Source organism: Toxotes jaculatrix, chromosome 1 (genome assembly GCF_017976425.1).
Source record: "Toxotes jaculatrix isolate fToxJac2 chromosome 1, fToxJac2.pri, whole genome shotgun sequence".
Taxonomy (NCBI): domain Eukaryota; kingdom Metazoa; phylum Chordata; class Actinopteri; family Toxotidae; genus Toxotes; species Toxotes jaculatrix.
This window is the reverse complement of record NC_054394.1, coordinates 10,135,624-10,148,054: the sequence shown is the minus strand read 5'-3', so window position 1 is coordinate 10,148,054 and position 12,431 is coordinate 10,135,624. Positions and strand designations below refer to the sequence as shown.

Here is a 12,431-nt window from a genome sequence, read left to right as displayed (position 1 = left end):
CTACTGGCTCTGGCCTCACATTTTCTATACAAATATGAGAGTGGAATTGATCTTCTAGCTCTCCACAAGAAAGTAAATAAGTGTATTTACCAGAATGCTGATTTATTTCTTTAATGGAAAGTTAAAAAAAAAAACAGACCAGTCCTCTCTGATTCTTCAAGTTCTGTGAAATCTCCTCCTCCCTCCCCCATTTCTTTACTCTCTTTCCAAAGTTTTCCCTCCTGAGTAACCTCAGGGGTAGCCTGAAGAGTCCAAGCTGAGATGGTGCCCACACACCTCCTCTCTCCAGTCAGCTTCCCTCAACATTCGTCTTGCAATAAAGCTTTACACTGCATTCTGCTGAGGCACAGTCTTTGTTACTTAACTGCAATGTAATTGTCCTGCAACTGTCTCTCTAGTACTGAAGCGTGTCTTTCAACTTTCTGTGCACGCAAGCACTTTTTTTGTGCACGGATCAGTGTGTGTATGTGTATTATAGTGTATTGTGTTAAACTCTTAAAAAAAACATTTGCAAGATAAAATAACTAGGTCACCTTATCAAAGTAAGGCCTTGAAACAATACTAGTACAGAGTGGCTTTGAAAACAGCTTTGATACATTTTACATCAAAAGGATAAACTGCGATGATATAATAAAACCCCTGACACATTATTGCAACTTCCATTAAAGTTATAAATCGCTATCTTTATTATAAAGATAAATGGAAAAAAGAACAGTTTTTGTTTAAACGCTGTTATAAAACATGGTAACTTTACGCATATAGTAATAGTTTTTAAAAGTTGTCTGAACTACTGTAACAGATAATGTGCTCAAACAGCCGTAGGTAATTTTTAATCCATATCAGAGGAATCTAGGTTGACAGAAAAGTGACATTAGTTTTGCAACAACAGCCCAGGGGAAGGGGAGTGGGGAGGAGAGGGTGTGTGTGTGTGTGTGTGTGTGTGTTTGTTTGTGTGTGTGTGTGTGTGCACGTGTGTACCCCTGAACACCACACACTCAGACACAACACATATATTAACAAGGCTGAGCTTTACAGTAGTATTGCAGTTTTCTGTTGGACTCTGTTGCAATTTCAGTTGGCACACCAGCAATACTTGCAATCTTTGCAACAACTTGCAGCCACTCTTTGAACACCATGTATTTAGATATTTAAGTTTTCGTTTTACATTATATTATAAGTTTATGAGATGACCCCACTGACCTCATGCCTACCGCTGGCCGAACTTGTTTTCAGCAGTTCTGTTAGGAGACGTTGAGGGATTCCACACGGCCCACACATAATATACACACACTGACTCACAGTCAATACCTAACAAAAAGCAAAACGCTGCATTAACATGCAATTGCAGTGGAAGTAAAACCTATGTGACTGTACCCAGGGGAGGCCTGCACAGAGTATTCTGAGATTCATTAGCTGCTAGAAAGAAGATGACTCACTGTGGTCTCCCTGACCTCTTATTTGTTTTCCTCTCATTTATTCCCCACCTTGCGTCACTAGCGAACTTACACATGCAGCAAGATGCCTGTTTATCATTCAGCAGTACAGACAAAACATCACCCATAAAGGGAAGATAGAGATGTAATCCACCTCTTCAAAATAAAAATGAGCAAAATTTAATTTATCAAAAACATTGTTCAGGCTAGACCAACAATCATTCTTGCATTTTCCCTACAACACAGAGGCAAATGAACTGGCAAGAAATTGTGTTTTAAGAGAAAATTATGGCTTCTGAGTGAGTGGTTCTTTATCTTGCAGTGCCTGTGTGGGGGGAACCGTGCGCCCCTCCCCAGGCAGAGACTGCAGTTGAGGTTTGAGGCTGCTCTGGTATTACCATATACACTCACAGATTCACAAAAAATACTGTCACACCTCATACCGGCTGTGCCATGAATATCAATGGTTGTTCTCCTTTTGGACTCACTCTACAAAACAGACAGTGAAAAATGTTCATGCATGACTACGTTCCACCTGGCCCACTCCATATATCCAGTTTAATGGGATAATGAACACACAGTATAAAGGAATTGTGCATGACACCAAGCTGTTATGCACAATGCATGACTTATGTCACTGATTTTGCTCCTTCAAGGGACTATATTTTTGGTAGCTGTTTCAGGTGGTGTGTCTGTGACATTCCAACAAGTCACCTTGACAGTGGTGTGAATAATTTTGGTAATAAAAACAGAAATGGCATTCACTCAGGACTAGAAAATAGCAGTTGTACTGTGTGAAATACTCAGGGTAAATATTTTTTGCATTAGTCTGGAAATGATTTTGCTGACACATTTACAATGTTCACACCCCCTCCCAACTCTAGTTAGCCCAGTGATGGAAAATCCTCACTCACTGCTAATGGGCAAATACAGTTTCCATGCAGAAAGAATAAGAAAATAATTTGAGTGAAATGTGTCTCTGGTGTGTGCAAGATCCTTGAGGGACTTCTCCTCCTCTGTGTTGTTCTTCTTGCAAGTTCATACCCACTTCACAAACACAGCTGGAACTATTCTGACTGCTCTTTTGTCTGAAAGGAGAGCAATCGGGAGAGGTGCACTGTGCAGCCATCCAGGTGCTGAGCTTGGCACAGACAAGAAGAAGAACCCTGTCAACCTTTCTGATACGCTTGCCTGTGTTCGAACAAAGAGGATGCTTACACACAGGCATAATTGAAGAGATCATGCAGTACCTGCATTTCCTCCTGCCAGGCAGTTTCCAAGTCTTCACAGCTGTGCAGGCAAACTATCCCGCAGAGAAATGACAAAAGCAAGGAAACAAAAATCACAAAGCCAATAAGCAGCACTGAAGCTAAATTAGCTATGTCTTTGTGGGAAAGAATGGCCCTGATGATATTGACAAGGGAGACCCGTTGTGTTTTTGATCCCTATTCAGAGCAAAAAACTCTGCAGGATTTTTTTTTTTTTTTTTGAGATGGTCTACAAAGACATGATTAAATAGAAAATAAATAAATATTCATAACAAAGCCAGTGCAGTGCCAGATGTTACTGTTATTTGCTCTCAGAATACCACTATCCCCAAAGACCGTTCACTCTGACAGACATCAGGGGTAAACACACACACATGCACACACACACACACGAACACAAACACACAGAAGCCTGCAAAGAAAACAGCACATAATCCATCAAAGCTGACTTCTCTACTACCTAGTGACCAAGCAAGTTCATGAGGTACATTGTGACACTTTCCACTGGGGTGACTCCTTACAATGTATGTGCTTATCATACTGTCAGATATTTTTGAAAAAGGTGGCCACCCAGTTGTCTATTTATGATAGATAAGACTGCTCCTCTGATAACATAAACACTAAGTAACTCACTGAAAAGCCGTTCAAATGTCAAATTTGCATTGCTACCAGAGTGGAAAGGAACCGGTCAGCTCAATTACTGGCTCATGGGAGAAGATGTTTGTGTTTATTTCTTCTCATGACAACAATGTTTATAAAAAGTGTGAATAAATAACATTAGATATAAAAAGGACATGACTGGTTAATTTGTCTGCAGATAGATAGATAGATAGATAGATAAAGCTCTAAAAATGTTACATATTATTGTGAGGCAGCTTTAGTCTACTAATTAACAGAAGCAACAGAACAAACTAATCACCACTATTTAATTACATCTTTGTACTGGCCAATTAATTCTGACCTAACAGAGGTTAAGCATGTCTGTTGAATGCATTTCAGTAGCAGACATGCAGTTTTTTTTTTGTGATCCTCTACTGATCCCAGAAGACACGTTTTCTCTCCATTTGCCCAGTTCCACAAGGGGATCAAAGGTCAGGCTCAGTTACAGAACAACACCTCTGGAGGTGTCAGAGACTCTGTGTCTTGTGCAGGGATATTGGAACAGGGCAGATCTTATTACGCTATATGGTACCATGCAGCTCTTATTAATCATATCCATAATAAACTGGCCATATACAATCGATTATTGATAACATGATATAATCCAAACAAATGCCTTCACATCAAGCATGATCACTCATATCAGTATGAGCTGGACTGCCCTTGTATTGATGTGTTATTCCCATCTGTACTAATTAGACATTTCTGTGTACAGAATGCACTGTTTGAGAAATACAACGCTGGCAAGTGCACAGGCTCACTCGCATGAATAACAAAACTATTCCGAAGAGTGTGGTGATGAATGCAACATTCCCTTTGTGCAGTAAAGGACAGACCGGTTCAGAAATTGTGCACAGCAGACAGACAGAGAGTGTGGAGAATTTGTAGTGCAAACATGTACTGTTAAAAATTGTAGCTCCAACAATCTATTTCACGGTTTCTGAATGGCAACGTTGAATCAGCACCATGGACAGTGACACAAGTCAGCTCTGAATCCGGAGGTTTGAGCTGACATCACTTTAGACTACAGGGTTTTTTTTTTTTATTCCCTCCTGCTCTTTCTCTCCATCTATTCCCATTGTCGTCATGTAGTGGAAAAAAAGAAGCACTTTTTTTTAATAGTGCAATACTCCAAAGGCTGCTGCATGTTGCATTCCTACATGCTGCGATCTTTTTAATTATTCACCCAAATATGCCTTTGATCTGAACACCTGACCAAGCTTCCATCTTCTCTCCAAATCTTCTTCTTTATCTTCTCTGGAGCTCTGAAAAGTACCAGTGAGCCTGTAAAATTCCTGCTGCTGTATAGGGAAAAAAGAAAAAAAAACAAGTAGAAAGATTGTAAACACATATGAAGCATATGATAGTGCTTCATGACAGAAGGGAAACCTTTTGAAATAACCGCTGTAAACTCTGTTTTCAGTTACAAGCTTTCTTTGATCTGTGGATGTCCCTGTGTGAGAGGGAATTGTTTCATTGCGGATACTGATGATTTCTTTCATTATGTCACTTTATCACAAACAATTCTCAAACATTTTAATGCTAATGTTATTAAAACTATAGTTTTTATTTAAAAATGTGTCATATTTTGGTGTCTATACTTAAAGGACAATGAAACCATACCATGAATTATATATAGTACATCAGACCATGTGAACACAGCACCACAGAGCAGTGGGTCTCAGTCCTCCTGAATCACAGCTCTGTTTCTTTTCTACCCTCCCAGGTAGTTAATAGCATTCACCTGGCTTCCCAGGTGTAAAATAGTCCCTCTTAGATGGTTAGAATGAAAACCAGCAGGGCACTGGTTCCCAAGGACCAGGACTGAGAACATTTCTACAAGGCTTCACAGCAGTGTCTTTCATGACTGGTCCTCTGGACTTACAGCCCTGCTGGTTTTATTTCTAAACATCTGACAGGGACTTTTTATGGACAGCATGCTACATGTATACAATTATTTACCTGATAGGATACTGTATTTAAGAATTAAAATGTACTGAAATTGAAGAATAATAAAATATTAATTATTTAGAGCCACAGTATTTTTTTTTTTTTTTTTTTTTTTTTTTTTTTTTTTTTTTACCAGATAATCTATTATTGTTTTCCCACTAATATAAAAAACCACTGTTATGGATCATCACAAAGGGATCTTGTGAGATACAATCACATGAGTTGCCAATACAAAGCTACTATTCCCCCTAAACCAGCCCCAGTTTTGCCTTGTTGCTGAAACAAAACTAAATGGCCTGACACAGGCGGGAGAAGTAGCACAAATGCTGCCTTTGCACCATTTAAATGTCCCAGGCTTTCCACTCTACACAAATGTTTGCGTTCTTACTCTGCCCTGTGGGGCCCTCAGCCATCCTGCTCTCCCTTCGGCCTGGGCCGCGCTCGTTATGCAAATTAGGCGGTGGGCGGGGTTTGTTCAAAAGTACGAGTTGACGTCACGAGCAGAGTGGCAGCTGGGGGGGTGGGTCGGGGAGGGGGGGGGGGGTGTTGTTGGAGGTGGTGGGGGGCGACTTAAAAATGAAAATACATAAAGCATAAGAAAAATAAATAAGGCTGATTCCAAACAAGGGGGGTTACGCTGTGAAGGAAGAGGAGAGAGAAGAGAGTAGGGAGGGAAAACCGGCGGAGGAGTGGGGAGAGAGAAGATATAAGGGAGGGGGGGCAGTGTGCACTGTGCAGTTAACTACAGAGAGAGAGGGAGAAGGAGTGAGTGAGTGTGAGGGAGCGAGAGAGAGAGAGCGAGAGAGAGAGAGAGAGAGAGAGAGAGAGCAGCCCGCCGGCCCATTGAGGAAAGATGGCTACAGTCACTGCAAACGGAGTGCAGCAAGAGAATGGATTCAGCACCACGAACAGCGCCGGCAGGATGAACGGGCTTACCATCGGCCAGAACACCATTCCAATGAAGGACCACGACGCCATCAAGCTTTTCATCGGGCAGATTCCCAGAAACCTGGAGGAAAAAGACCTGAAACCCCTGTTTGAGGAATTCGGAAAGATATACGAACTCACTGTACTGAAAGACAGGTTTACGGGAATGCATAAAGGTTGGTTATTTTGGTATCTTTACTTCTGTGTTCCTTTAGAATTTACCCAAAAAGGGAGATGAGGAAAACAAAAACGTCCCAGTTCAGTTTTGGGGCAGAGCAGCATGAAAAGTGTGTTAATTTGCAGATGTTTGGGACAGAGAGTGGGAGCCCCCTAGATCCTTCACACGCGCACACACAAATGTGCGCGCGCGCGCACGCACATTAAAAAAAAAAAAAAAAACATACATACAACATATATGAGGCGTGAGCGGGAGAACACATGGAAGTGAATGACTCGCAAGCGCAGGGTTAATTTTTAGCGCGTTCAGCCAGTCCACGTGAATACTACAGCTGAAAACGCCTTTGTGTGTTTACATTGACTATCATGTGCTGAGCATCCCAGTTTAAGGGGGCGGGACAGGCAGGCAAGCGCTCGGGGATGCTGTGTTATTTCTGCAGCTGCAGAACAGAAATTTCTTCACAACTTTAAGAAAAATAATAATAAAAAATAAATAAATAAAAAAAATATCCCTACGTTCTTCATCCAGTCCGCTGCATATTGTCAGAGAGAAATAAATGCTTTCAGGGGAACGGAAAATGCAAACCATTATCAGGCAATCAGCATTGGGTGATTAAGGTGGTGCTGGCATGCTGCTTTGACCTTTCAGCAGGCTAATATGCAGCATACTTTCCAGACGTCATTAGCTGTGGAAAATACTATTTACATGGCAGCTGTATTGTAATGCTGCTCCGTGGGCGGGTTGCAGTCAGGAAGTACAAAGCAGGATAATAGTAGAGGGTGAGATCCAGCATGCATCGTCCTCTCGCTCGCTCTGTTGTCATCGCCACCCTCCCACCCCCAAACTGTCCCCCCAGTCATTGTCCAAAACGACCGAGATCAGTAATCACTTAGTAATTAGTTAGACAGGCCACGGAAAATCAGGGATCGATTAGTTCTAATGATAGTTATAATAATGAACGCCAGAGTACGGTCAGGGTTGGAAGGTCTTTTAGTAACAAAATAAAAAGAATCTAGTCCAAGTCCAGAATTCCAAGTTCAAGTCTCACTTACTTTATGCACTACTGCGTTTATATTGTTATGTTTAATACAGAAACAGATACAGCAGAATGATTTTACTGTAAATATAATGACCAGATTTTGAAGGGAAATTGCTTTGTTCCTTTTTGTATTTAGATGTTGATCTATTATTTATTAGAAACCTTGAATTGTCCTACTTTTTCTATTAATGTTTCACCTTATTCTGCTGTGGCTAATAAGGTTTTCATAATGTAATGACAACCCATAATGATGATGATGATGATGATGATTATTATTATTATTATGATTATTATCATTAATTCTGACCTTTTCAGTCTTTATCCGATACTGTTTTAGAGATTAATTTTATTAGAATGGAAATTCAAAATAAGGTCACGTTTCCAGTAGGCTACTGTCCGTGTCATCATAAGCAGACTGTCTAGAGCATGCCGTTTATTATTTTAATATCAGTTACAAAACTGTCCTATATTCAAAGATTTTAATATAAGACCACTATTGAAGCTGATTGAGACTTGTGTTATTCTGCAGACAGTTATTAATCATTTAATTATGCTGTAATTGTAGATATGATTTTAAATCTCACACACACTCACAGCACTTCGCGTTTGCACACAAGCACGGTGTCATTGAATTCACAATCGGTGCACTCTCAGTAAAAATAATCTATTCACAAAGCAGGCAAATTATGTATGATATGTAAGTCAGTGGCTACAGTTCATGATCTTATCGATCGGCACAAGTAAAGCGCTCTTGTGGGAGAAATGAGTGTGGGCTCAGCATTGCTTTTTTGTGTGTGCAGCCTCCGAAGGTCTCCATGCACCACCTGTTCCTCCAGCCATCAGTTGCTGGTGCTCAACGTGCTCCCCATCTTTCCAGTGTTCCTCTTTGGAGCCCGATGATCGATTAAAACAATATTTCTGATGTTCGTGTTGTTTACGCCTGTCCTCAACCATCCCTGAATGTCAACACTCTGGAGGATGGTTGCCTCGGGAAGGATAATCCTGTTCCAAAGCCAGACAGTATGCCCGTTCAAATCATCCTCCACCAAGGCCACTCTGATGTATGCAGTATGCCCACTTCATCCCGCATGACATTCAAAGTCACTTTGGGCGCACAGGCGTGCACTTTTAATAAGATTTCACTAATGCATTATATGGATGAGTTTTTCTTATTGGCCACTCACCTAAACCATGTTCATGCCTCCTGCTGCGTCGACATGTGATACCTGTAGACTGAAGAAAGAAAGTACAAGAGGAAGAAAATGGGATTAGTGTCGTTAACAAAACATAAGTAGGTATAGTGTATCATTAGCTGTGTCAGTCAAGGAGAGCAGTTGACTGAATGGCCATTCTGAAACCGAGAAGAGCTTTTGTAGGGCAATTGAAGGTAAAATTAATTATTGACGTAACTGTGAAAGTTCTGTGAAATGCTGCACTTTTGTTCAAACTGAATTCAGCTGTAAATAACACACTAACATCAGAACAGCAGCCTTACATATAATCCAATTCATCAATTTTAAATTTAATTGTAATTTGTTGTGGACCACATTAGTCTACTTAACAGAACAAAAATATTATAATAATAAAAATAATAAAAATAATAATAAAACTGTAAAGCATCAACAATTACATTGGGTCTCACAATACTAGTAAACATTTCCTTCCTCTTCTACCAATCAAAGTAAAATGTGAAAAACCTAAACTGTACAATAAAGTTCACAATTGCTTCTTCATTTCTTCATAATTTTCTGCTATTCTGTGTTTGCACAAAGACCTTTAGGTTTAAGGAATTCAACTGTTATAGATTCAGAGTTATGTAATAGTTGAGTTGAGGACAGAGAGAATAACTTGTTAAAACAGAAGATTATCAGGTTCCCCTGGGTTAAAGGTCCTCTCATAGAGAAATGAGAAATCAAAGACACTTAACCACTTCAGTATTCTGGGATGAATACTGGACTTACATTCATCAGGTGCCATAAACGCAACTCCAAATGAATGCTAATGCTAATGTTCCATGTCTGCTAGATATGGAAATTAACAGCTGTTTGCTAGTTTGCCAAATCAGCTTATGATGGTCGGTGGTGAGACCTAGACATTTTAACTTCTCTGGGTGGGTCACATGACAGTCTCATCACTGCCACTAAGTAGAAATCTCTCGGATACATCTTCATCTCTACAACTAATGGATAGTTTCAGTTCAACCCGATGTCTGGATGAATGGTATTAATCTACACAGAGCAGTGTTGAAGCTGTGTAACTATCATCAACAGTGTAGCAGTACACCGCCTGAGTCATTTCCTCCGCCTCTATACAATATAAGATTTTTAATAATCTTTTGTCAATCTTTTGTCTTCTATTTGGTTCATAAAAATGCATAAAATGCCAATGGATGGTGGTTAGCTATTATGTCAAAGGCCTGGGAGACTGTAGATCTAATGTTGTAACATTATCACAAATTCAATCCACATTTTTATCATAAACAGTAATGCAAACATTTTTCACAGCAGAGCAACAGAAGAGTGGGGGAGGTTATAATCAGCTTGGCTCCACAATCCTTAAAAACATAAAGTTCATAAAGATTTAGCACAGTGCCATAAATTTAGTTCGACTATTACTTTCAAATCCCTCTTTGAGCTTAGTATGTGTCTGAGAAAGATTTGATTTGTTTCAGGTACATGATGTATATGGCTGTTGGCATCAGTTAGTAAACCATACCTAATGGATGATTTGCAGCACTGCCTTTTTTCACAGCCCGAGTCCTGTGACACAGAATTGCACCATAATTATGGATTTAAGGGCAGATCAAAATATGTCATGTTTGCTCATGACTAATTCATGTGGATTGTGCTGCATCAGTTTGAACAGATGTTTTGTGCCTTGTGAATTCTTACTTTGGGCATTCAGGGAATCTCCAGGGGACCTGTCTGAATATCAGGAGAATTTTGCACGTTATATTTTCTTGTACACTTCAGTGGGTGAGTGTAGCTACATATATGCTGACGTCTGCTCAGAGAATATTTTTTTTCATTTGTTTGTTTTAACTGATGATCACATCCTACCTCGTAGTTGTTAGACACTGTTGCCTTTAATGTCGGTTTGATAGTTTGTGTGTCGTCGGGGAGCCTTACACAGCGCGTGGGATGACTTGACACTATTGGCGGGCATGGTGCTCGTCAGTGTGTGGTGCAGCCAGGTCGTGCTGTTTAACATCCATCATTTCACTGCGCACTACATTATCATAATACTTAGTGTCAGTGCCAGAACGCATGCATTGTTCAGACATGCTGAATGTTAGTGGGGGGCAAATCTTTTGCTTGAGTAGCATTATCTATCAATCCGTCTCTGATGCTGAGAGGAGGGACTCGGAGCTGCACCACACAGCCAGGAGGAAGAGATACAAAGAGTTGTTAAATATCCTCATCCATTCTGCTCTCCTCGGTAGGTCCATGCAGTGTAATTGGCTATAAATAGCCTGCCAAATTGACATAAAAAACCCTCATAGGCATTGAAATGTCAAAAGCAAACCTCAGTGGGGCAGTAATATCTAATTGCAATTGACTCATAGAACGCAACAACAAATCTTTGAAAGTGTCTTTACAATTTGTAGACAGTTTTGTGGTTTTCTGTGAAATTCAATTCTGTTGACTTACAGTAATGGCCACTGAGTTACAGATCCATGCTTGTATTGAGTTTTATCTACAGGGTGAGAGTTGTAGAGGAAGCGTTGGACAGTGATTGACAGTTGATGTAAGTTGAGTGACAGGTGTAGTTTAAGTGTACAGATGACCTCTTTGATCATTAGAAAGGGGGCTGCGTGTGAACCAGACAGCTAAGCTCTGAACAGCACGCTCCGAGTGTAGATGGATAGAACAACTGAAAGATGGAAAGATGCTCCGCAGGTAACAGTGTGGTTAACACAGAAACATGAATCGGTGAATGAATCCGCACATCATATTTGTGTCAGTACCCATGAGGGGGTCAGGCTGTCACATCCAGCGGCATCCAGTTGTTTTACTTTATTTTTTTTTTTGCGCCTAGATCTTTTTCTGAAATTAATTTGCATTCTTTTCCCAGTTTAATGAACATTCTTGGATCAGACATGTGTGAGGAGACCGAAGGAGAGCAAATTGTTCATGATTCATGAATTCACTGCTAATGAATTGAAATTTTATACAAATTTGTTCTGGAGTTATTTCAATTACAGGTACCTGATGCCTTAAAAAAGCACAATTTACTCTTAATGCCTGGATGCATGCAATTGTGAGCACATACTAATTTCCATTTCAAAACAAATTGTTAGAAGAAGCGTTACAGGGGGAAAAGTTCTTTAAGTAATTACCCGAAACGTGTCTAGCAAACGCAACAACACATTTTACATTTCCTGCTTTCTCTTTGAACCAGTTTGCAGGGTTTACTTTTTCATTTGCCTTAAATATAATTTGTTGAACTTTTGTCCCTCTCTGAAATTATAGTGTGGTAAATTGTCTTTGATTACCAAAGTATTATTTTCACCCCACTTAACCTGCTCATCACAGGAAGCCACCAGTCCTTCTGTTGAACCCCCCTCCAGAGCTTACCCTTAATTTCAGAACCTTGTCCATGTTCACCTCCTCCTCTTATCCCCATTAAATCCACCCAACTTTTTTCCTCCAGACTTTAGAATATTTGGTTAGTTCAAACTTTAATTTGCAGAGGAAACTTGAAATCTGAATAATTTGATGAAAAATTGCACATCTTAAGTATCAGTAAACAAGCATGTTTTTTCATGTTTTAACCTTTTACTGCAAATAATCTTGAGTCTACATTACTTATATCTAAGACTTAAACCTTGCTTTAGTTCCCTAAGTTAACTTCATGTCTGTTTCTGTTGTCAAAGCAACACTTTTTTTTTGCAACAATGCTGTATATTTGAAATAAGTTTGCACAGCATCACTCCAGACCAATGAAAGTGGTGTGCTTTTGAAGGCTCCATTCGC

The 12,431-nt window shown here is 39.9% G+C and overlaps 1 protein-coding gene across 12 annotated transcripts in view; it reads left to right on the top strand.

Annotated features, from left to right (window-relative positions):
• Positions 1-6,209: 6,209 nt before the first annotated feature.
• Positions 6,210-12,431, top strand: part of celf6 (CUGBP Elav-like family member 6) — a 126,606-nt gene continuing 120,384 nt past the window's right edge. For 5 of the 12 annotated variants that reach the window (XM_041056633.1, XM_041056542.1, XM_041056370.1 and 2 more), the window contains exon 1: positions 6,264-6,414. In XM_041056633.1, the coding sequence (XP_040912567.1) occupies positions 6,270-6,414 (145 nt within the window). In that variant the 5' untranslated portion in view covers positions 6,264-6,269. Of the gene's footprint in view, positions 6,415-12,431 lie in introns of all 12 variants that reach the window. The other 7 variants (XM_041055878.1, XM_041056118.1, XM_041055962.1 and 4 more) reach the window with 2 other exon arrangements.